At 40.6% G+C, this 21,417-nt stretch overlaps 1 protein-coding gene across 1 annotated transcript in view; it reads left to right on the top strand.

Annotated features, from left to right (window-relative positions):
* INPP5D (inositol polyphosphate-5-phosphatase D) overlaps positions 1-21,417 on the top strand; it is a 132,617-nt gene that overhangs the window by 79,386 nt on the left and 31,814 nt on the right. The window contains exons 7-17 of the mRNA XM_089665937.1: positions 3,897-3,977; positions 6,441-6,512; positions 7,836-7,959; positions 10,996-11,102; positions 13,907-14,009; positions 14,104-14,300; positions 14,391-14,508; positions 17,958-18,054; positions 18,143-18,281; positions 19,621-19,729; positions 20,036-20,124. Of these exons, the coding sequence (XP_089522063.1) occupies positions 3,897-3,977; positions 6,441-6,512; positions 7,836-7,959; positions 10,996-11,102; positions 13,907-14,009; positions 14,104-14,300; positions 14,391-14,508; positions 17,958-18,054; positions 18,143-18,281; positions 19,621-19,729; positions 20,036-20,124 (1,236 nt within the window). The remainder of the gene's footprint in view (positions 1-3,896; positions 3,978-6,440; positions 6,513-7,835; positions 7,960-10,995; positions 11,103-13,906; positions 14,010-14,103; positions 14,301-14,390; positions 14,509-17,957; positions 18,055-18,142; positions 18,282-19,620; positions 19,730-20,035; positions 20,125-21,417) is intronic.

Raw genomic sequence — 21,417 nt, 5'->3', positions numbered from 1 at the left:
GGACAGCATAAAAATGACAAGGGCTCTAGCTATTCTTTACTATTGCTGTTAACCCTTTGAGGACCATAAGATTACGGAACGCCAAAAGAATCAATTTTTTGTTTTTAAAGTTCGTACACTTCAGTTGCTGTAACTAAGCCATTTCATGAAATAATTGGCAAAAAGCTAGATCCATTTGTTGATAAGAACTAATATTTTGACTCAAACCAAAAAAAAAAAAAAGTATTTTAAGTTCTTAATCAGATGATACAGGCAATTAAAAACATGGGACAAATACGTCCCTTGGTCCTCAAAGGGTTACGGACCCAATGAAATATTGCATTTCCACCCTAGCCCACTCTGTTAATGTGTGTATACTATACACAGTGAGAGGAGTGCATTGCTGCATGGAAATATTTGAAGTCATTCTAATTGACGCCCCTCCCTCTTAGATTGTAAGCTCCCAGGATCAGGCCCTCCTAACCCTCTTGTATTGAACTGTATTGCTGTTGTATTGTCTCCCTTTATATTGTAAAGCGCTGAGCAAACTGTTGGCGCTATATATATCCTGTATAATAATAATAATAATTGACAGTCCCACACATACACATGATTTCATCTACATCTGTTTATGATCACAAAAGATTAGTAAGGCCTATTGACTGATAACTTAGTTAGGGTTGGGTACTACCCCTGTCACCATGTAGGTCAAGCTATAGGTGCTCTTTTGGGGCTTGAAATACCAGATACCTTTACGATCACATGATTTTTTTTTCTGGAGTCATTCAATGAATAGAGACACTGTGTATGCTTTCCAGCGGTTGTCATAAATATGATAATATAAAGTGAATCTGTGGCCAGATTCAATAAGTTACATATTCGGTAAAGCAGTAAATGAGCTTTAATAAGCCTTCACTGACTTCTGCAGGTGCTGGCACTATGGAACCAGTCATTCTCAAATTCTCATCTTCAAAACAAATTAGAAGGCTGCTGAATTACTGTAGGTAAAAGGTAACAGGATGAGCAGAGATTTTAAGTAACTGCTTTCTATAAGGGCACTTGTGTGGACTCGCTCTCGAGCTACCCTGTCTGCATCTGTAGGCACAGACAATGCAACCCAGCCTCACCCTGCTCCCTCATCACTGAATTTTATATGCAGCAGTTGGAGCCAATGGCTCCATAGCTATTAATCTGCCCAGTGAGGAGGGAGAAAGCTGAAAGAGACGCTGCTCTCATGTACATCGCTGGATTGAGAGTGGGCTCAGGTAAGTACAATCCATTAAGGTAAAATAACCTAAGTCTTTAGAACCATTTAAATGCTTCTAGTGTGGACATTGTTGATAAATTGCTTCTGTGTGCCTGCATCTACAGAGGACAGTGAGGACTTATTTTTAAAGCGGTATTAAACCCAAAACCAAAAATATAATATATTGCAGCTTACAAGTCAATAAATGTGGTGGTTGCATTGGTTTTCCTTTTTTAAGCTTTTTCCTTCTGTTTTCGCCTAGTGATCTGGTCAGTGACAAACCTCCAGTAGTACAGTGCCCCCACTCTGGATGAAGGAGCACAGGACACATTTGAACAGCAGCACTGTCAATCTGGGCGGAATGATATATGCACTAGCAGATTTAGATACACTAACAAATTGCAGCCAAGCTCCAGCTAACACTTCTTCAGCAGTTATAGCAACATTTCTTTCCTTTTGTGCTAAAGGTTTTACATAAATAAATAAAAGCTGACCATTGTAATCACCCCTGCCTTTATTAAATAGTTTGTTTCTGTAACTGATACAACTGCAAGAGAACTCGTTCTTTTGAAAAACAACAGACTTAATGGCTGGATCACCAGATGAAAATAGAAGAAAGAAAGCCTAAACTAAGCCACCACATTTAAGAATTGATAAGCTGTTTGAATTTGGGTTTAATACCACTTTAAAGCACTTTACAGTATGTAAATGCTTGAATGTCCATATCCTGGCCACAGATTCACTTTGAAGTATCAGAAAATATGTGTAATAAAATAATGCATAGGAAGAAAAAAGGATCATGTTTCCATATAAAAATACTGAAATGCTAGGAAAAGACACAAGTCCCAGGATTGCAGTTCAGATGCATATCCCTCCCTGGTCACAGTGTTTTACTATAAATGGTGAGTAAAGAGTGTTTTCCAGTAACTGTGTGGAAACTGATGACTAACATTTTACATCCACAAGCTGACCGTGTGATGTCCTTAAATCTGACAAACCTACGATCATACAATTATTGTTTTAGAAGGAAGAGATCATTGGCTAAAGTGCAATAACCCAGAGCAAATCATAAAGCACTAATTTCCAGGCTGATCTATGTTAATAAAATCCGATGAAGTGCACATTTAAAGCAGACCAAAAGTAAAAAATGGAGGTCTGCCCTCCCCTTTGCTGCTGCAATAAAACTACTTACCATGCATCTCAAGATATGAGCAGCAACTGTCCTCAATGACACTGTAGTCTCTCAGCTTCTGCTAAGGACACTTCACTATCTTTATGGTGTAAAGACAGAAGTATTAGTGATCCCACTGCAGGAGATACGCACATATTTGGGAAGATCTAGTTACCTTTTAACTCACACTAGCAGGAAAGGTGAGCAGTTGACCTAAATTCTCAGTTCTTGAGCTGGTCTGAGGTCTGAGTTAACTATGAATATTTCTACTCATAAATCAGTTTGATATTTTATAAATAATTATCTTATCTTAATTAACTGTCTCACACAAGCTCACAGTTATTGCCATGCATGAAAGTAGACGTTTTTCATAGACTATGGAGGGTTGGTTTCAACACCAGGAACCTAGGGCCATATAGTTTTTGGTACAATTGCTAGGCCTGAGCACTTTCATAAGACCATCAGGATGCTCATTTAAATGCTGGCTGCAGAAAACCAAGAGGAGATTGCTAGTAAAGTATAGGGAGGTTGAGCAGGGCAAAACAGACCAAAACAACATATTCAGCACATCTTTTGAATAGATGAACATTTCCCGATTTTTCAATAATACTGCAAGTAGAGAAAATATACCTGTTGATCTACCAGAAATCCAGTGTGCTCCTTAATTCCTGCTGTGGCCAAAAACACAGACAGTGCTTTGGCGGCCTGCTGAATTACAGAACTCAACTTATCCTCCACCGCTCTCCATGTGCATATTTTTTCGGAAAAACAATTCTGCTGCCTTGAGTCCAAGAACCGGCCCAGACACTGTGGGGTTGATTTACTAAAACTAGAGAACTCAGAATCTGTTGTAGCTGTGCATGGTAGCCAATCTAACTTCACCTTGTTCAGCTTGTTCAATTAAGTTTTGATAAAAATTTTCTCTGCAGAGCTAAATCAGATTTTGCAATCTCCAATTTTAGTAAATCAACCCCTGTGTGTAGGCAATGGGTTCTTAGTAGATGTAGTTCTGGGGGTGTACCTACATCAGTACGAAACTGAACTCCCATCAGCTGCTCCTACAAGAGTTTTACAAGCCTGGTAATGTCAAAGGGTATAATAAAAACTGATTTCTGATACAAGAACAAGGTAAAAGATAAAATAATGTTAGGTGCAGGGGCGGACTGACAACTCATGGGGCCCCCGGGCAATAGGGGATCATGGGGCCCCTGTGTCCTTGCCCACACTCAAAAAAGCCTATAAAAAAGTTACCAGGGGCATTTCATGGGGCCCCCTACTGACCCCGGGCCCTCGAGCAGTGCCCAAGTGCTCAAATGGTCAGTCCGCCCCTGGTTAGGCGATGCTCTACAGAGGGAGTTTTAGGTAAAGTATGGACACTGACCCTGAATACATACAGCCCTTAACAAAGCAGACATGATATCCCAGCATTTATTCATGCATTTATTAATGATCATGATATTTATCATATGCACCTAACTTTATATACCTGATCTTTTGTAGCTATCTACGGACCCCAGCACAAGTAACATGATGAGTAAACTCAACCAGCTCACTTCCATGGTTTCCAGCTTAGAAGAAAAGGTGGGAAAATAAGATGTGCCCTGGCAACGGGGATCAATAGTCCTTTAGAAATTGTGTGTTTTCTTAAAATAGAACTCAACCCTGAACTATGTTATGGGTGTTGGGATGGAGGGCAAAAGGGTTAGATGTCCCATGCCATCATTGTTGCTGTTTATGATCTTGACAGGGAGAATTGCCCCATTTCTGGTCATTCGATGACTGGCAGGTTTCTGAGGAATACTCACCTTCATGATTACTCACTCTCTCAGCATTTTAATCATTTTAAGTGGAGTCTTCATATGGTGACTGTATCCCAGAGGTGGAAACCAGAGTGTTAAGTTGATGGCAGAGCCTTAGCTGTCACAACAGGGAGATATATGGGGGTACATCTCACTGAAAGAGTCAATAAAAGCAAATACCTGCTATAAATCTTATCCAACCGAAAAAGCCATAAAGTTAAGGGCACAATTATGGGCTATTTTTGCTGAATTGAAAGAAGGGCTTATATTGAAAAGTCAAAACTGGTGACAAGGTCTCTTCACAGAATAACTGCTCTGTAGATCCTCTTCTTCTCTCAGGGTTCTGACTAATGAATGAAGGAGGAGGAGTTGTGGGATACTGAGAAAGGTAGATGTTAGTGGGTGTTGATGTGGGGGGAGGAGGGGTGCCCTCTCAAGTGAACCTAAGGTTAAAGCATGTACTGCCAGCACACCATGGATCTTTGAAAGTGCATTAAAAGGTTTATTGGAAGTCCTTCATCAGGCATGTGAAAGGGTCCTTGCATGGCCCTGAAACATCACAATTTTTTGCTGTGGTGTGATCAACTCAATAAACCTTTGGATGGTATTTCAAAAATCCATGGTATACTGGCGATACACAACTTAACCTTGTGTTGACATCAGTTCTCAGCTGGCGGTTACTACAGCACTCACTTATTACAAAAACCTTTTTCCTGGAATGTGTGCAATGGGAATATTTTATTGGACTGTCAAGTGAACCTGTCATGTTGCTTTGGATAGCCAAAGAAACTTTGTCAGAGAGACTCTGTTTAAAATGTATGATTAAACTTGTTATCCCTGATGGTCAGATTCTGGTATTTAAACTCCTTTTGTTGTTAATATTTTAAAACTATCATTTTGGGGCACTAAATATAGAGTTTATTGCTGTTTTACTGTATTGTCACACAGTAGATTGCAGAATTAGGTTGAATCCTGCCAGGCCATGGTTTTCAAATTTGCAGAGAAGTCTGGAGGTTAGTCCCTGGGGTCTCTGCGGGCATTCCTGTGTACAATACCATATTAAGCATTATACTTCACATGGGATTACAGACAGTGATGTAAGCAGGAAGATTCCTCCCGAGTTCCCTGTGACCTTACTCTATCTTACCCAAAGGTGTGTTCCCCAACAGTTTGAACTGGGACTTTAAGGGCAACCCAGAACAGACAATAGATAATAATTAAATAGATCATTTATTCCAAAGATGTGAAAAGACATCATAATTTAACATATAACATACATGTTAAGAACCTACATACAGCATGGTAAATAAACTGTATATATAACTTGTTATGAGTTGAGAAGTAGTTGTGCCTTCTCCTACAACTCAGGAAAGGAGAAGGCACAACTGAAGGCAGTGAAAGGTGAATGAACTTCAGCAGAAAAGCCGACGCATTTCAGAACATAAGTCTTTCCTCAGGGGTATGCTGATGAGAAAGATGGCCAGAAAGGCATTCTACAAATGTAGAACTCTGGAGGTTAGTCCCTGGGGTCTCTGCTTGCATCCCTGTGTACAATACCATATTAAGCCTTATAATTCACCTGAGATTACAGACAGTGATGTAAGCAGGAAGATTCCTCCCCTGAGTTCCCTGTGACCTTACTCTATCTTATGGGAAGTATAGAGGCTGCCATAATTGAAGTCCTCTTTAAAATGCAGTTACCTCTTTTTACACACTGGCTTTAGAACTTTCAGAGTTACTAACCTGTAATGAAAAAAAGTCAAGCGTGAACTGAGAAGTTCCTAGGTCTATCCAACACTAAGGGGTTTATTTATAAATTCTGTGTATTTATTTATTCTGTGTAGCTGCATGTACATTGGAATGTTATTCATTCATACAGAATAGAGTGAATCAGAAAAATAGCACATTGTGACCACTAGATGATCATAGAAAATAAATATATACATGTATTTTCAGCTCCATTTAGTGGCCATAACGCAGTATTTTCCACAGCCACTCTTTTTATGAATAAATAACATTCAAACTGGAAGTAAAATAGTCTAATAACATTCAATTCAGCTTCCATCCGCACAGTTTCACAGGAGGAAGAGCTCTGAAAATCTTTTATAAATACACCTCTAACAGTTTTGTTCTGAGTTGAGCTTTAAAGATCATTATCAAAATGCCTGCAACAGAGGGAAGAAACTACTGTATGTTTTTGTGCCTCAATGGCTGTGTGTAACAGCACTGGTTTCCTTCATTTCAGGTGAAAACAGTGTTGATGGAAGGTTCGGCCGTGAAACATCGCAGATCACTTATCCCTCCAATCATATTTGAGGTAAGGATAAAATAAGTAGAGTCAAGCATTCAGCCAAGTATTTACGTCTGAGCCTGAAAGCCTCAATTATTCAGTTGTCTGAAGGAAGTATTGCTCTTCCTACCAATTACAACCAATCAGATACTTTATTCTAATATATTTCTACAGTGGACAGCAAAACGATATTCCCTACAGACTATCTGACAAAGTGTATCACTTTGTATTTACCAGACGTCCCATTAGTTCTACTTGCATTCTCATGAGCTATTATACATTACAAAAGCACTTTTTTTGCCTGCCCAGTTTTGTTTATTTGATGAAAGAAGAAACTTCTGATTAACCGCTTCATGACCGCCCACCCACAATGTACTGCAGACAGGCAGCCATTGTAGACAAAGCAACATACAGGTACGTTGCTGCCTACATCTGGGTTTCAGGCATGCCCCCCCTTTTTGATGGCACCTGCTGTGATTGTACGCAGCAGGTGTCTGTCAGCAAGACATGGTCAATGATTCATGGGCAGGACCTGCTTATTGCCTGTGTATGATCACAGCCCAGAGCTCTGTGTTGGCATTCAACACAGAGCTCTGTGCACAGGGAGCGATCTGTTAGTTTATCATACCAAAGCAGGGATGAGAAACTGATATATTGTTTAGTAAACGCAGCACACTGTACACACATTACACATAGTTAGGCACACATATAACCCCTTGATCGCCCTAGATGTTAACCCCTTCTTAGCCAGTGGCATTAGTACAGTAACAATGTATAGTATTATCACTGTATTAATGTCACTGGAGATGTCGGTGTCAGTCAGTGTCAGATAGCCCGTCACACTCCTGCAGCTCCATTGTAAATCGCTGATTGCCATCATTAGTAGAAAAAAATAAATAAATAAAATTTGCAGTATATATACCATCGTTCGTAGGCACTATAACTTCCACACAAAGCAATCAATATACATTTATTGGGGTTTTTTTTGTACCAAAGACATGTAGCAAAATACATTTTGGCCAAAATTTATGAAGAAATTAGATTTTTACATTTTTTTATTGACTATATTTTATAGCACAAAGTAAAGAATATTGTTTTTTCTGTCTTTTTTCATTCGTATCGCAAAAAATAAAAACCCAGCGTTGATCAAATACCACCAAAAGAAAGCTCTATTTATGTGAAAAAATTAATATATTTTGTTTTGGGTACAGCATTGCATGACTTCGCAATTACCAGTTAAAGTAGCGCAGTGCGGTAAAGCAAAAAATGGCCACAAAGGGAGAAAATCTTACAGAGCTGAAGTGGTTAAAGCTGTACATTAGCTGATACTGGTACAATTTTATTATATAGGTTAAAGCAGACTCCTTAGGAATATTCCAAAAGACCCACCTGAAAGTTGATGTTGAAACTGGAAAACTTGTAATCAAGAAGTCAAAAGATGGTCCGGACGACAAATATTATTCCAGCAAGAAAAGTGAGTTTATGCAAATTAATTTTTTCTATCAAGCACAGATGAAGATGAAAGCACAAGCTAATTTAAAGGTAATATATTAGACATAAACTATTGCTGAACTGTGATCAGTAATACACCATTTAATGTATTTTTTAAATGCAAACATTTTTAAAACTTGAATTTGACCTGGTATCAGTCTCTCACACCCCCTGTATAGCAGCTCAAGGAGCCAATCAGTTCATGTGCTGATAAGAATCATGCTGATAGGAGGAGAAAGTAGAATGAGAGCTGATTCACACATATGCGTTGCGGATTGAAGCTCAGGTTTTACAGCTAATTGATACAGTAGTTGTTCACAGGTTCACATCAGGTTTACATCAGGTTCAGGACAGGATTAGCTCAGGATCTTATCTTGTTCACACATTTGTGGTTTAGAAACAGTTCCCATAGAAGTCAATAGCCTGTAATCTGCACCTGAACCGGACCGCACTACTCAGAAATCGTACATGACTCTTTTTAGAACCACACTGAATCCGTACTGAATCTGCACCAGCAGTGCACCGGACATATGTGAACAGGCACCATAGGAAGCAATGGTATTTCACATGTCATGTGGATTGGATGCGGTTCATACAGTATATGTGAATGGGCAGAGAGATGAGCTCATCACAGTGCTGCTGTCTAGTCACAGGCTGGGCAGGTTAAGGACAATCTAAAATCAAAGAAGTGGGTTGAATGATGGTGGATATCAGATTGAGAAAATCTAGTGCCAGTAAAAAGTACTGCTGTGGAAATCTCTGGATTGGAGCTGAATATTGTGAAAAAACCGTTTTGGTATTATGTATTTTATTGGGCTATTGGTCTATTCATTTCTACCTTGTTATTTTTAGCTGAAGTTGTGATGACTGAGTTACCCAGGTGGCTATAATTACTTGGGTATGTTCATGACACTAAATATAACTAGAGATGTTGTTTGTTTAAGCAGCAAAGCATCTTTACCAAAATACAAGTCCACTTGAATGCGTCTACCTACTACTAGCTATACCATGATCTAGATCAGAGGTCTCCAAACTGTGGCTCGGGGGCCTCACCTTTATTTGCCCCTTGAGGCACTATTTCTCACACTAATACAAGGCACCGTTCTCTCCCCTGATACCAACAATGATGTACTATTCCTCCCACTCATGCCAGAGATGGGGCACTATTCCTCCCAATGATTCTAATGATGAGGCACTATACCTCCCACTGATGCTAGTGATGGGGCACTATTGCTCCCACTGATTCCAATGATGAGGCACTATACCTCCCACTGATTCCAATGATGAGGCACTATACCTCCTACTGATGCCAGTGATGGGGCACTATTCCTCCCACTGATGCCAATGATAGGACACTATTCCTCCCACTGATGCCAATGATGGGGCACTATTTCTCACACTGACACCAACAATTTGGCACTATTTCTCCCACTGACACCAATGATGGGGCACTATTCCTGTCACTGACACCAGTGATGCGACACTATTCCTCCCACTGATACTAATGGAGTACTATTCCTGCCACTGACACTAATGATGGGGCATTTGGGATGTTTGTAGACACCTGGCCTAGGTAAACGAGAACATTTGCAGACATAGGAGCATTTATACAACAGTTAAGCCGGCCAAACATGGGTCAAATTCCGAAAGAATTTTTTTTCGAAATTCTTTTCTAAGAATTTTTGTTCGAATTTCGCACCATTAGTGGGTCACAGAAATGGATGATTTTCGTGTGAATATCAAATTGCAGTGATTGGGCATGTTGGAATTTTTTGAAAAACTAATGAATTTTGAATCAATGATGGGAGAATTGTGTGGGAAATATAAACAAAAAAGAAATGAGCATGAGCTGTGACCTGGAAAGAAAAGAAAATTATTGGCCACAAAAATTCTTTTCTGCAGCAACATGGTTGGTTGAATTTTGAAATGGTGGCACCATCTGATTACAGTACGCATGAAATTTCCAATTTTCTAAAGAAAATTAATTCAGAATTCAACCTATGTATAGCCTGCATTAGAAGTAAATTAACATTTTGAAAGCGAAACACCTGTCAGGCTTCTTTTTTTTTTTGCCATCCATCTTTGTACTCCTCACCTGGTTGCCGCAACACACGCTTGACACCATCTGGACCACATAAGTTTATCTTGGTCTCATCAGACCACAAGACATGGTTCCAGTAATCCATGTCCTTAGTCTGCTTGTCTTCAGCAAACTGTTTGCAGGCTTTCTTGTGCATCATCTTTAGAAGAGGCTTCCTTCTGGGATGACAGGCATGCAGACCAATTTGATGCAGTGTGCAGCGTATGATCTGATCACTGACAGGCTGACCCCCCACCTCTTCAACCTCTGCAGCAATGCTGGCAGCACTCATACGTCTATTTTCCAAAGACAACCTCTGGATATGATGCTGATCACGTGCACTCAACTTCTTTGGTCGACCATGGCAAGGCCTGTTCTGAGTGGAACCTGTCCTGTTAAACCGCTGTATGGTCTTGGCCACCGTGCTGCAGCTCAGTTTCAGGGTCTTGGCAATCTTCTTATAGCCTAGGCTATCTTTATGTAGAGCAACAATTCTTTTTTTCAGATCCTCAGAGAGTTCTTTGCCATGAGGTGCCATGCTGAACTTCCAGTGACCAGTATGAGAGAGTGAGAGCAATAACACCAAATGTAACACACCTGCTCCCCATTCACACCTGAGACCTTGTAGCACTAATGAGTCACATGACACCCGGGAGGGAAAAAGAATAATTGGGCCCAATTTGGACATTTTCACTTTTCGCTGTGTATTGAGTTATTTTGAGGGGACAGCAAATTTACACTGTTATACAAGCTGTACACTCACTACTTTACATTGTAGCAATGTGTCATATCTTCAGTGTTGTCACATGAAAAGATACAATAAAATATTTACACAAATGTGAGGGGTGTACTCACCTCTGTGAGATACTGTATATAACAGCACGCTTTACCCATCATAGCTCTGACCCTGCTAACAGCATATGGTTTGCTTATTCCTAGTTCTACAGTTGATCAAATCCCAGAAGCTGCCAAATAAATTAGTCATTGTTCTGGAGACAGAAAAGGAAAAGACACTGCGCAAGGAATATCTCTTTGCTGATTCCAAGGTACATCATACTGTCTGTGGGTTACATTAATGGCATCTACTTCAAATGTAAGCCTTAATTTGGCCATACATGACCTAGGTTTAAAGGAGATGCAAAGTCTTTTAACATTTCTTTAAATACACTTGTAAAAGATATCAGCTAGATGAATTAATCTAATCATCGTGTGCTAATGTTATACAATATTTCCTGATATGATGAGCAATTGTATGTGTAAATGGAGTTAACCATATTTGCTCATTATATCGGATATACAGGTCCTCAGCCTAGTGCTACACAATGGTAAACCCTTACTCCCTCTTGTGGCTAATTTATAAATCTCTCTTTTTATTACAATATTAAAAACATGGAATAACATGACTGTAAAAATGTGAAAGTCATCACAAATGACAAAAAACTCAAATTGTGTGCTCACTTAAATTGCACTATAGGTTCTCTTTAAATATCGTTGTTACTAACTAGATTGTAAGCTCCAAGGAGCAGGGCCCTCCTATCCCTCTTTTATTGAACTGTATTGTTGTTGTATTGTCTCCCTTTATATTGTAAAGCGCTGAGCAAACTGCTGGTGCTATATAAATCCTGTATAATAATAATAATCATAATAACTTGCTGAATTCTTTTTTTGTTGCTAAGAATACTTATGCTAAATGAAATAAGTGATCGCATAAGCTTTCATTTTTTTTATTAATGCTTTGTAATATTGATCGCTCCAGACTGACATTTTTAGCTTCTACTGAGGACAGAAGAAAACTGAACCATTTAAGGTTTGCTATTAAGGACATATAATAATGTTCCATGCAAAAATTATGGATCCACAGGAAAGAAATGCACGTAATGATAAAATAATAGTTAGACACTTACTGTATGAGAATGAATACCAATTGCATACCTGTGCAATATTTGGGCACATACATTACATTGTCATATAACAGCGCCCTGTAATTAACTCTTTCATAACCAGAGGAAAGTAAAGCTCAGATGTCCAGCTCAAATATAGCAACAACAATGTACAGTATGTAATTTGACCTAACTAAAACTATATAACTAATTTTTAGGATGTATAACGCTTTTATTTAGTGGTACAATGTTTAATATATTTCTTGCCTTTTTTTAATATTATAAACTGTAAAATTGATATAAAGGTATGTAGAAATGCAGCTATGCTTAGCAGTTTATAATCATTTCTTTTGGTCTAAAATTCACTTTAAAGGCCCAGCTGTCAGTTAATTTGTTTTGCTCTGTGCAGGGGCACAATGCAGCTCAGTGGGCAGGTTCCTGATTGTAAGTCAGAGATCAGTGCTATCAGTCACATCACAGTCTTGGAAAGGGATCATGTACTGCCGAGGGCTCCCAGTTCCAAAAGGGAATATAGATTCACACTGCTGGGTACTATGCTGAGCAAATCTATTCTACAGAGGACTTTATTGCCTGCCACTATTCTACCAAGTTGCAAAATAATGTGTGAGGTCAACTATTTTACAGGACAGTAACTGTCAGACTTTATGAGGTTGATTTACTAAAACTGCAGAGTGCAAAATCTGGTGCAGATGTGCATAGAAACCAATCAGCTGCCAGGTTTCAATGTCAAAGCTTAACTGAACAATCTGTTAGAAGTTAGAAAATGATTAGCTACCATACAGAGCTGCACCAGATTTTGTAATCTCCAGTTTTAGTAAATTAACCCATGTATGCCCTCAGTCCATTTTCAGCTGGGACCACAGTTTCAAAGGTCACTGTCGGTAAAACACTACGCCGCCATGGTTTCAAATCATGCATTGCACGGAAGGTTCCCCTGCTCAAGTCATCACATGTCCAGGCCCGTCTGAAGTTTGCCGATGACCATCTGGATGATCCAGAGGAGGCATGGGAGAAAGTCATGTGGTCAGATGAGACCAAAGTAGAACTTTTTGGTCTAAACTTCACTCGTCGTGTTTGGAGGAAAAGGAAGGATGAGTTGCATCCCAAGAACACCAACCCTACTGTGAAGCATGGGGGTGGTAACATCATGCTTTGGGGGTGCTTTTCTGCGAAGGGGACAGAACGACTGCACTGTATTAAGGAGAGGATGAATGGGGCCATTTATTGTGAGATTTTGAGCAACAACCTCCTTCCCTCAGTCAGAGCATTGAAGATGGGTCGTGGCTGGTTCTTCCTACATGACAACGACCCGAAGCACACAGCCAGGCTAAACAAGGAGTGGCGCCGTAAGAAGCATATCAAGGTTCTGGAGTGGCCTAGCCAGTCTCCAGACCTAAATCCAATAGAACATCTTTGGAGGGAGCTGAAACTCCGTGTTGCTCAGCGACAGCCCCGAAACCTGACAGAACTAGAGGAGATCCGTGTGGAGGAGTGGGCCAAAATCCCTGTTGCAGTGTGTGCAAACCTGGTCAAGAACTACAGGAAACGTTTGACCTCTGTAATTGCAAACAAATGCTTCTGTACCAAATATTAACACTGATTTTCTCAGGTGTTCAAATACTTATGTTCAGCAGTGCAAGACAAATAAATTCTTTAAAAATCATACAATGTGATTTCCTGATTTTTTTTTTTTTTTTAATTCTGTCTCTCAGAGTGGGAATGCACCTACAATGTGAATTTCAGACCCCTCCATGATTTCTAAGTGGGAGAACTTGCAAAATCGCAGGGTGTTCTAATACTTCTGTTCCTCACTGTATATTGCACATTTTTAGGAAGAAGTAAGATAAACTGGGAGCATTTTCTGGCAAATCAAAAGCAATGATCATATTTGCTAACGGGTCAACAAATCCTTCCCAGTATCTTACTTTGTTTTCTCTTCAACCATACAGAAGCGAGAAGGGTTTTGCCAACTCCTACAGCAGATGAAGAATAAACATTCAGACCAGTTGGAACCAGACTTGTTGACCATTTTTACTGGAACATGGAATATGGGTCAGTCTAGCACTTATATTTGACCAATGTAGCTATCACCTCTACCTGCTATAAGATGTCATCTCTCATATTTATTGTTGGTGTATTGGGACAGGTGATGCTCACCCACCAAAGGACATCACATCATGGTTCCTGTGTAAGGGCCAGGGAAAGACACGTGATGAGACAGCAGATTACATTGAACATGACATATATGTAATTGGTACACAAGAGGATCCACTAAATGAAAAGGAGTGGGTAGAAATATTACTCCGTTCCCTAAATGATATCACCACTGCTGATTATAAGCTGGTAATATTGAAATTTTAAGCCATTAAAACACAATTAAAATAGAAATCTGTTGCCATATAAGAGTTGGTGACTAAATTTACTTTACCCTAGATAACAATCCAGACACTCTGGAACATACGAATTGTTATCCTAGCCAAGCAAGAACATGCTCGCCGAATCAGTCATGTTTGCACCAACAGCGTGAAGACTGGAATTGCCAATACGCTTGGTGAGTAACTATTCAGTGCTTTCTTTTTTAGTTCTTTCACATGCCTACAGACCATAAATAAAGGCTGGATATTTCAAATTAATCAGAGGTTTTGATATTGTTTTCTCCTAATGATATATATTTCCTATATACATAGCAAGTCTGGGTTCACTCGTATCTCTGGGGAAAAAAAACAGTGTCCAATAGACTCCAACCCAGCCTTTTCCTTGAGAAGAGTCTGGGGTCAGCCTCACCTGGCATCTGTGGTACTATAATTCTATAGATACCCTGATTGTCAGCTAATCTTGCTGATGTGGCAGGATCAGATGCCTAAATGGTATGGCTGTCTTTGTACAGTGAGCATTACACACATAGAAACATTTTAAGCTGTTTCCCAGAAAAACGTTTACATGTAAAATTTTAAATGAGGAACATAGGGTACCATATTAAAAAGGAGGAAAGTAAAGAATTAGCCCCCAGGATCCAATCAGGAGTAATCTTTAATATTTTTACTAGAAAAATGACAGCTATAATTGGTTAATACAAACAACCCCTTATGTGCCGTTTCTTCAATTTAATTATATGCTCTGTTGCCTCAATAAAAAAAATTAAAGACAAGAACTGAACGTGGGAAGCTGCGCCCAAAAAGGCAGGCATAGGGCAAAAGACTAGTCACAAGCAGGGGTGTATTTACCACAAGGCAATCAAGGCATTTGCCTAGGACGGCATTTTTTTTCAGGGGGGCAGCAGCATTTTTCAGGGGGGCAACATAATTTTTCAGGGGGGCAGTGCTGCCCCCTGAAAGAAGGGTTAGAAGAGAGGACACTGGGGTGGGGTATAGTTGGTCAATGTCAGGCTCTTATCGTGGGGGAGGGGGGTGTTTGTCAGTGTCAGAGTCTCTCTGTGTAAGGGGGGGAGCTGATTTTTGTGTTGCCTAGGGCAGCATGAAACCTAAATACACCACTGGTTACGAGTATTGCCTGTGATCTTTCAGCAGCTGATCTTTCTCCGTTACTGGCTTACCATGTCTTGTCCTACACTGTGATGTGGAGATGGACATCTTGGTGGAGGTAGGGCTTTGATTCCTCATGTAAGCAGCACAGTAGTGAAATCACCAAATCTCACTCTAGATCTCTTGTGACTAGCAATCAGAGGCAGCAGTGCCTTAGATCTCACTCTGCAGTGCACAGGAGTCCCTAGGCATCATCACATGCTAGGAAGAGCGCTACCATTTTCAGAAGGAATTACGAAGAAAGAGTACATTTTCTGGGTACTGCTTAACATTTCTGGATTTTAGAACATAGCATAGCTTCGCTTTTGAGCTCAGTTCCACATTATTCATTTATTTTGTGTAACTATTCTGGGTCATGTAAAGATACAGTTTTTGTTGGCTTTAAGAAATCCACCTATGCAGTCATATCTGATGCAGTGGACTGAAAACAAATCATATTTTTCTTCAGACAATTGTAAAAGCAACCAAATTAGCTCTAGAAATCGCTTAGACTGTATGGGCTCATATAGGGCAGCAAATTTCAGGGGGGCGGCACCCTATCACTGGAAAAGTGGCAGGGACGGGGACCTGGTGAGGAGGTTGTGTGCTGCATGGATGGCCGGCTGCTTCTTTTGCAGATTAGTGGCTGTAATCGGGTGTTAGCGACGGTGCCAGGTTGGGGATGGCAGGTGATCCGATGTTTCTTGGTGGTGGCGGCAGGGGTAGAGTGGTGGTCCCGATCGTTGTCAGTGATGGAGCTAAAGGAGGAGGAGGAGACTGGGGCGGGGGCAGGTCTCTGCTCTGACGGCCTTCATCTACCAGGAGATGGAGCAGCTGATCGGCCACAATACATCTCCTCCAACTACATACAGATCCATAATACACCTCTGCCACCTCGATCTACAGTACACCTCCCCCAGTACTTACCTACAGTACATGCCCCCATATCACCCAGTATGAGCAGTACACCTACAGTACCCCCCCCTACCAATCTACAATACACATCCCTCAGTACCGACTACAATATACCTCCTGATTTACAATACACCCCCAACCAACCAATCTACAGTACGCCTCCCTACCCACAATACACATTCTAATCTACAATACACCTCCCCCACCAAACAATCGACAGTGCACACCCCCCCGCTACATGCCTACAATACACCATCTGATCTACTGTACACCACCTACCCATCTATAATATGCCTCTCAATGTACCATACACCTCCCCAGTGGCATATTTACTGCAAGTCAAATGCCTTGTTTGCCCCACTACATGCCTACAATACATAACCCGATCTACAGTACACCCCCACCTACCCATCTATAATACGACTCCCAATGTACAATACACCTCCCCAGTGGCGTATTTACTGCAGGGCAAATGCCTTGTTTGCCCCACTACATGCCTACAAAACACCACCCAATCTACAGTACACCTCCACCTACCCATCTATAATATGCCTCCCGATGTACAATACACCCCCCCAGTGGCGTATTTACTGCAAGGCAAATGCCTTGTTTGCCTCACTGTAAATACACAGCTGGGGAGGTGTATTGTACAACGGGAGGCATATTTTAGGCATCTGCCTTTGGCGGCTCTGCCCTTCGAAGGAAGTGGCAGGAATGAGGATCTGGTGAGGAGGCTGCACACTGCTGGAGGGTGCAAGGAGGGCCGGCTGTTTCCTGTGCAGGCTAATTCTTTTAATCAGGTGTTGGCAGCATTGGCGGAGGGTGATGGCAAGTGATTGGGTGTTGGCGGGGGGGGTGGCGTCTGGGGGGGGGGGGAGCCCATTCTTATGTTGTCAAGCCTAGGGCAGCACAAGAACTGAATACATCACTGTCTATAAAAATATTACAAAAGAAAGGGTCCCAACACTGAACCTTGGGGTACACCACTGATGACCCTAGACCATTCAGAGTATGAATCATTAACCACTACTCTCTGAATACGATCTTTTAGCCAGTTTTCTATCCATTTACATACAGATTTTCCCAAGCCTGTAGACGTTACCTTACACATTAACTGTGTGTGGGGAACTGTGTCAAACGCTTTTGCAAAATCCAAGTATACCACGTCCACCACCATCCCTCTGTCCAAGTATACCACGTCCACCGCCACCCCTCTGTCCAAGGTTTTGCTTACCTCCTCATAAAAAGAAATCAGATTGTTTGACAACTTCTGTCTTTCATGAATCCATGGTGTCTGTTGCTTAAAATATTTTTTTTCCAGCAAGAACTCATCTATGTGGCCTTTTATTAAACTCTCCAGTATCTTCCCAACTATAGAAGTTAAACTAACAGGTCTATAATTACTTGGCAAAGATCCTTTGATCCCTTTTTAAATACTGGCACCACATTGGCCTTACGCCAATCCAGTGGTACTATGCAAGCCATTAAAGAGTCCTAAAAATTAGAAACAATGGCTTTGAAATGACATTTATTACATTCATTAACAACTTATTCTTGTACACAGGAAACAAAGGAGCAGTTGGTGCCTCTTTTATGTTCAATGGGACTTCTTTTGGTTTTATAAACAGTCACCTTACTTCTGGGAGTGAAAAGAAACTCAGGTTCTGTATGGAGTCTTTGTTAAACTTCAGCTTGTGTGCCTGTGGACAGTTCTGCTAACAATACTGTCTTTTGTTTGATTTCTATTAGGAGGAAACAGAATTACTTTAACATATTACGGTTCCTGGTCATGGGTGACAAGAAGAACATTCCTTTCAATCTCTCTCATCGATTTACCCATCTTTTTTGGCTGGGGGATCTCAACTACCGTGTTCAACTTCCTAATGCTGTAAGTGCTCTATAGAACAGGGGAATCTGACCTCTCCTCTGTATAGTTTAGGTGTTCTCAAAACAATTGTACATCAGTGCCAGAATTAGTCCCACAGTAGCCTCACTTAGAAAGCTGTGCATCTGTCTTTCTATCTGTACTGTATTCTTCAGTAGGTAAGAGTATATTTCAGCCTTTCCCAACTAGGGTTGCATGAAATTCAAAGATTCCTCCAGAGGTTGCCAAGGATTCCTTGAGCAATGAGCAATTTCTATCTCTTATATAGGTAACCCCTGACACCAATGATCATTTTAGCTGTCTGTAAAGGGAGGACTCTTTTCACTGACCACAAATGTAGGAGCAGTCTTTTCACTGATAATCACTGAAACTGGAAAGTTATTTCATGGGTTCCGCCATACAAAAATATTAAGATAGGCTAGTATAGATGGTCTAGGGAGGGTGGGATGAAATTGAAAAGGAGGACAAAAAGGCACAAGGTTTTGCTGTGGGCTTAAACTGTATCTAAAGGAAAACAATAACTTTAATTGTTATTTTTGAATAGAGGGATGAGGTGTTAGAACCCTTGTAAGCTTTCTCTTGATGTCTCTTCTGTCCCTGCTGGGGAGATTCACTCTGTCTATTTTTCCTGATGACCATTGTCACTGAGACTGAAAGTGAGAGAAAATCATAAACTTTGAATTGTTGTCAGAACAGTATTAAATGGAAAAATCTTCCATTGGACCATTTGGTTTGCTGACAACTGTCTAAGGAGGATTTTCCCTTTCTACGGAGAGACTTTACTTACTTATTATTATTATTTACCTCCTGTTGTGTATAGAATAAGAAGTGAAGGAAACTCTCTCAGATAACAAAAACCCGACAGGCGATGTAACTCTTCCCTACGCTATCCAAAGCTAAAAAGAAAATGTGGCTTCTGATATACTTTAACATTACATAGAAAACTTCCTCAAAGCCAAAATCTAATTGTAGACTGACAACCAGTGATTTTACTGAAGAAGCAGAGGCCACTGAATTACAAAAGAGATCATTCACTTTACAGAGTGAAAGTTCCATGAACGTTTTTAATAAGGCCAAGCCATGTTTACTTTACATCCAGGAGAACATTTTTTTTAATTATCTTACACGTGTTTTATTATTCCAATTCAACACAGCAAGATCTTATGTACAATAATGATCATTCACAGAGCGAATAGTTTCTGCTCCTCTAGTAAGTCAACCCCAAGTCGATAACCTTATTTTTCCAGTATTAAAATGATGCCAAAATAAAAAGAGGAATACTACATATCTTGATAATGAGTTCTATTGCAATTTTATTTATTCACTTCTGTGCAACTGGCAGGAGGCAGAGAACATTGTACAGAAGATTAAACAACAGCAATACCAAGAACTACTGGCCTTTGACCAGTTAAACATGGAGCGTAATGACAGCCAAATCTTCCTCCACTTTCGTAAGTTACTTTATTAATCAGTCTTCTTTGCACTAGCTGATTGCAGATGATAAAAAGTACATGGATGCCCCACTATTAATCCACATTACGAGAGGTCATTACCAAACTGTTTTGGCCCTGTATTACAAAAATACTGGCAATGGGAGGAAAATCCATGCAAGATATAATTCAATCCAAGTTGTACATTGCCAGAAGTGCAATTTAGAAGCTTGCACTGAAATTTTAAAACAGTGACAATATCCTTTGTATGGAAAGCTTATATGTCCACTCTATTTTGGTCTGTTTTTTCTCAATTCCTATTTACAGAAGAAGAAGATATCACTTTTCCTCCAACATATCGATTTGAGAGAGGAACGAGAGAACGGTACTGCTACACCAAGCAGAAAGCAACAGGGGTGAGTCATTTTTAAATTGTACAACTAGTACAAGAAAAAAATATGAGTTAAAGTGGTTATAAAACCTAAAAAATTTTTTTTTACCTCATGCACTCCTTATATTAAGGTAAAACATATGTAGCACTACCCCCATAAGGGCTGCTGGATTTGATAGGGTCACCCTAAGCTTTGCATGGCCAGGCAACACACATTTTTTTCACACTTGTACTTTCAGAGTCAGTAAAACAGTCCTTGAGCTGCTTTTTAGTTGATTTTTTTTTATTAAGGGGTTAACAACTTTGGTGGGGACTAGGGGTATAAGGGATGCCCAAGGAACTGTAAAACTTAAGGATGAACTTCTTAGCAACTATGTACAAAAAAAGATGGACTAGCCAAAAATAAAGCACTGTCCCTTTTTCTTGGTGTACCTCCTCAGACCCGAGATGAATCCTCCTCTTCTCTCAGCTGCACTGAGGATATCCCTGAGCAAGGGGGTCCCAAGAGTTGCCATTAAGCAGTCCCAGATGAAGACGAGTTGGGTATTGCACCTGACTGCCCTCACCCCTTATCCGGCCCAAGGGGTGTAGGAGTACTCACACTGTCCTCACCTGCTGGCATGGTGGTTTGGAGACTGCATTCAAGCCTTACGTTGCATGTTTGAGGGACCTTGGCCAATGCCAAATTTTTAGAAGGGTTGGAGGGCTCCAGAAGCCCTGACCTGTAGAACCTCCCAGCCTGCACTGAGCTGAACTCCTGCCTCACTCCCAGGCTGACTCATCCAGGCTGCTACTCAGCCTCTATCTAAAAAAAAGAAAACAACAAAACCTATCTAGCTAACCTGGAGTGCTCACTCGATCCTGCACTGTAGTGGCTCACTCCTCTCACTTCCAGGTCTCACAGGCTGAGGCAGGAGGAGCCATTGGCGCCCACTGATATCACTAAAATCTTGTGATTTTTGGGAGCGGGGGATGGGACTGACAATTTGCATGGAAACCTATCATAGTTTTCGAATTTAAAACTTTTTTGGGCCTAACCCTCAACATGGGCATTACAAGAAAGAATGAATTGCAGTCATATTGGTCCACAGACCCGATTCATCATAAGCCCATGTTCTCTGCTGTTACATATATGCCGAATGAGGACCAGCAACATACTGGTGCCTCACTGGACTTTGAGTGGTTACTGTATACCAGGATGATGCCTGCAGCTACATGCATCATCCTGGTATTGTTTTTTTTCAGCTGGTGGTCAACTTTCATGTAAAAGCAATCCTAATTAACCGCGAGATTGCTTTTACAAGCAGCAGGAAGGGAC

Source organism: Staurois parvus, unplaced genomic scaffold (assembly GCF_062004578.1).
Source record: "Staurois parvus isolate SC_StPar_1 unplaced genomic scaffold, SC_StPar_1.0 ptg000049l, whole genome shotgun sequence".
Lineage (NCBI taxonomy): Eukaryota > Metazoa > Chordata > Amphibia > Anura > Ranidae > Staurois > Staurois parvus.
Note: the sequence above shows the minus strand (reverse complement) of the source record. Positions and strands in the feature narration are given on the sequence as shown.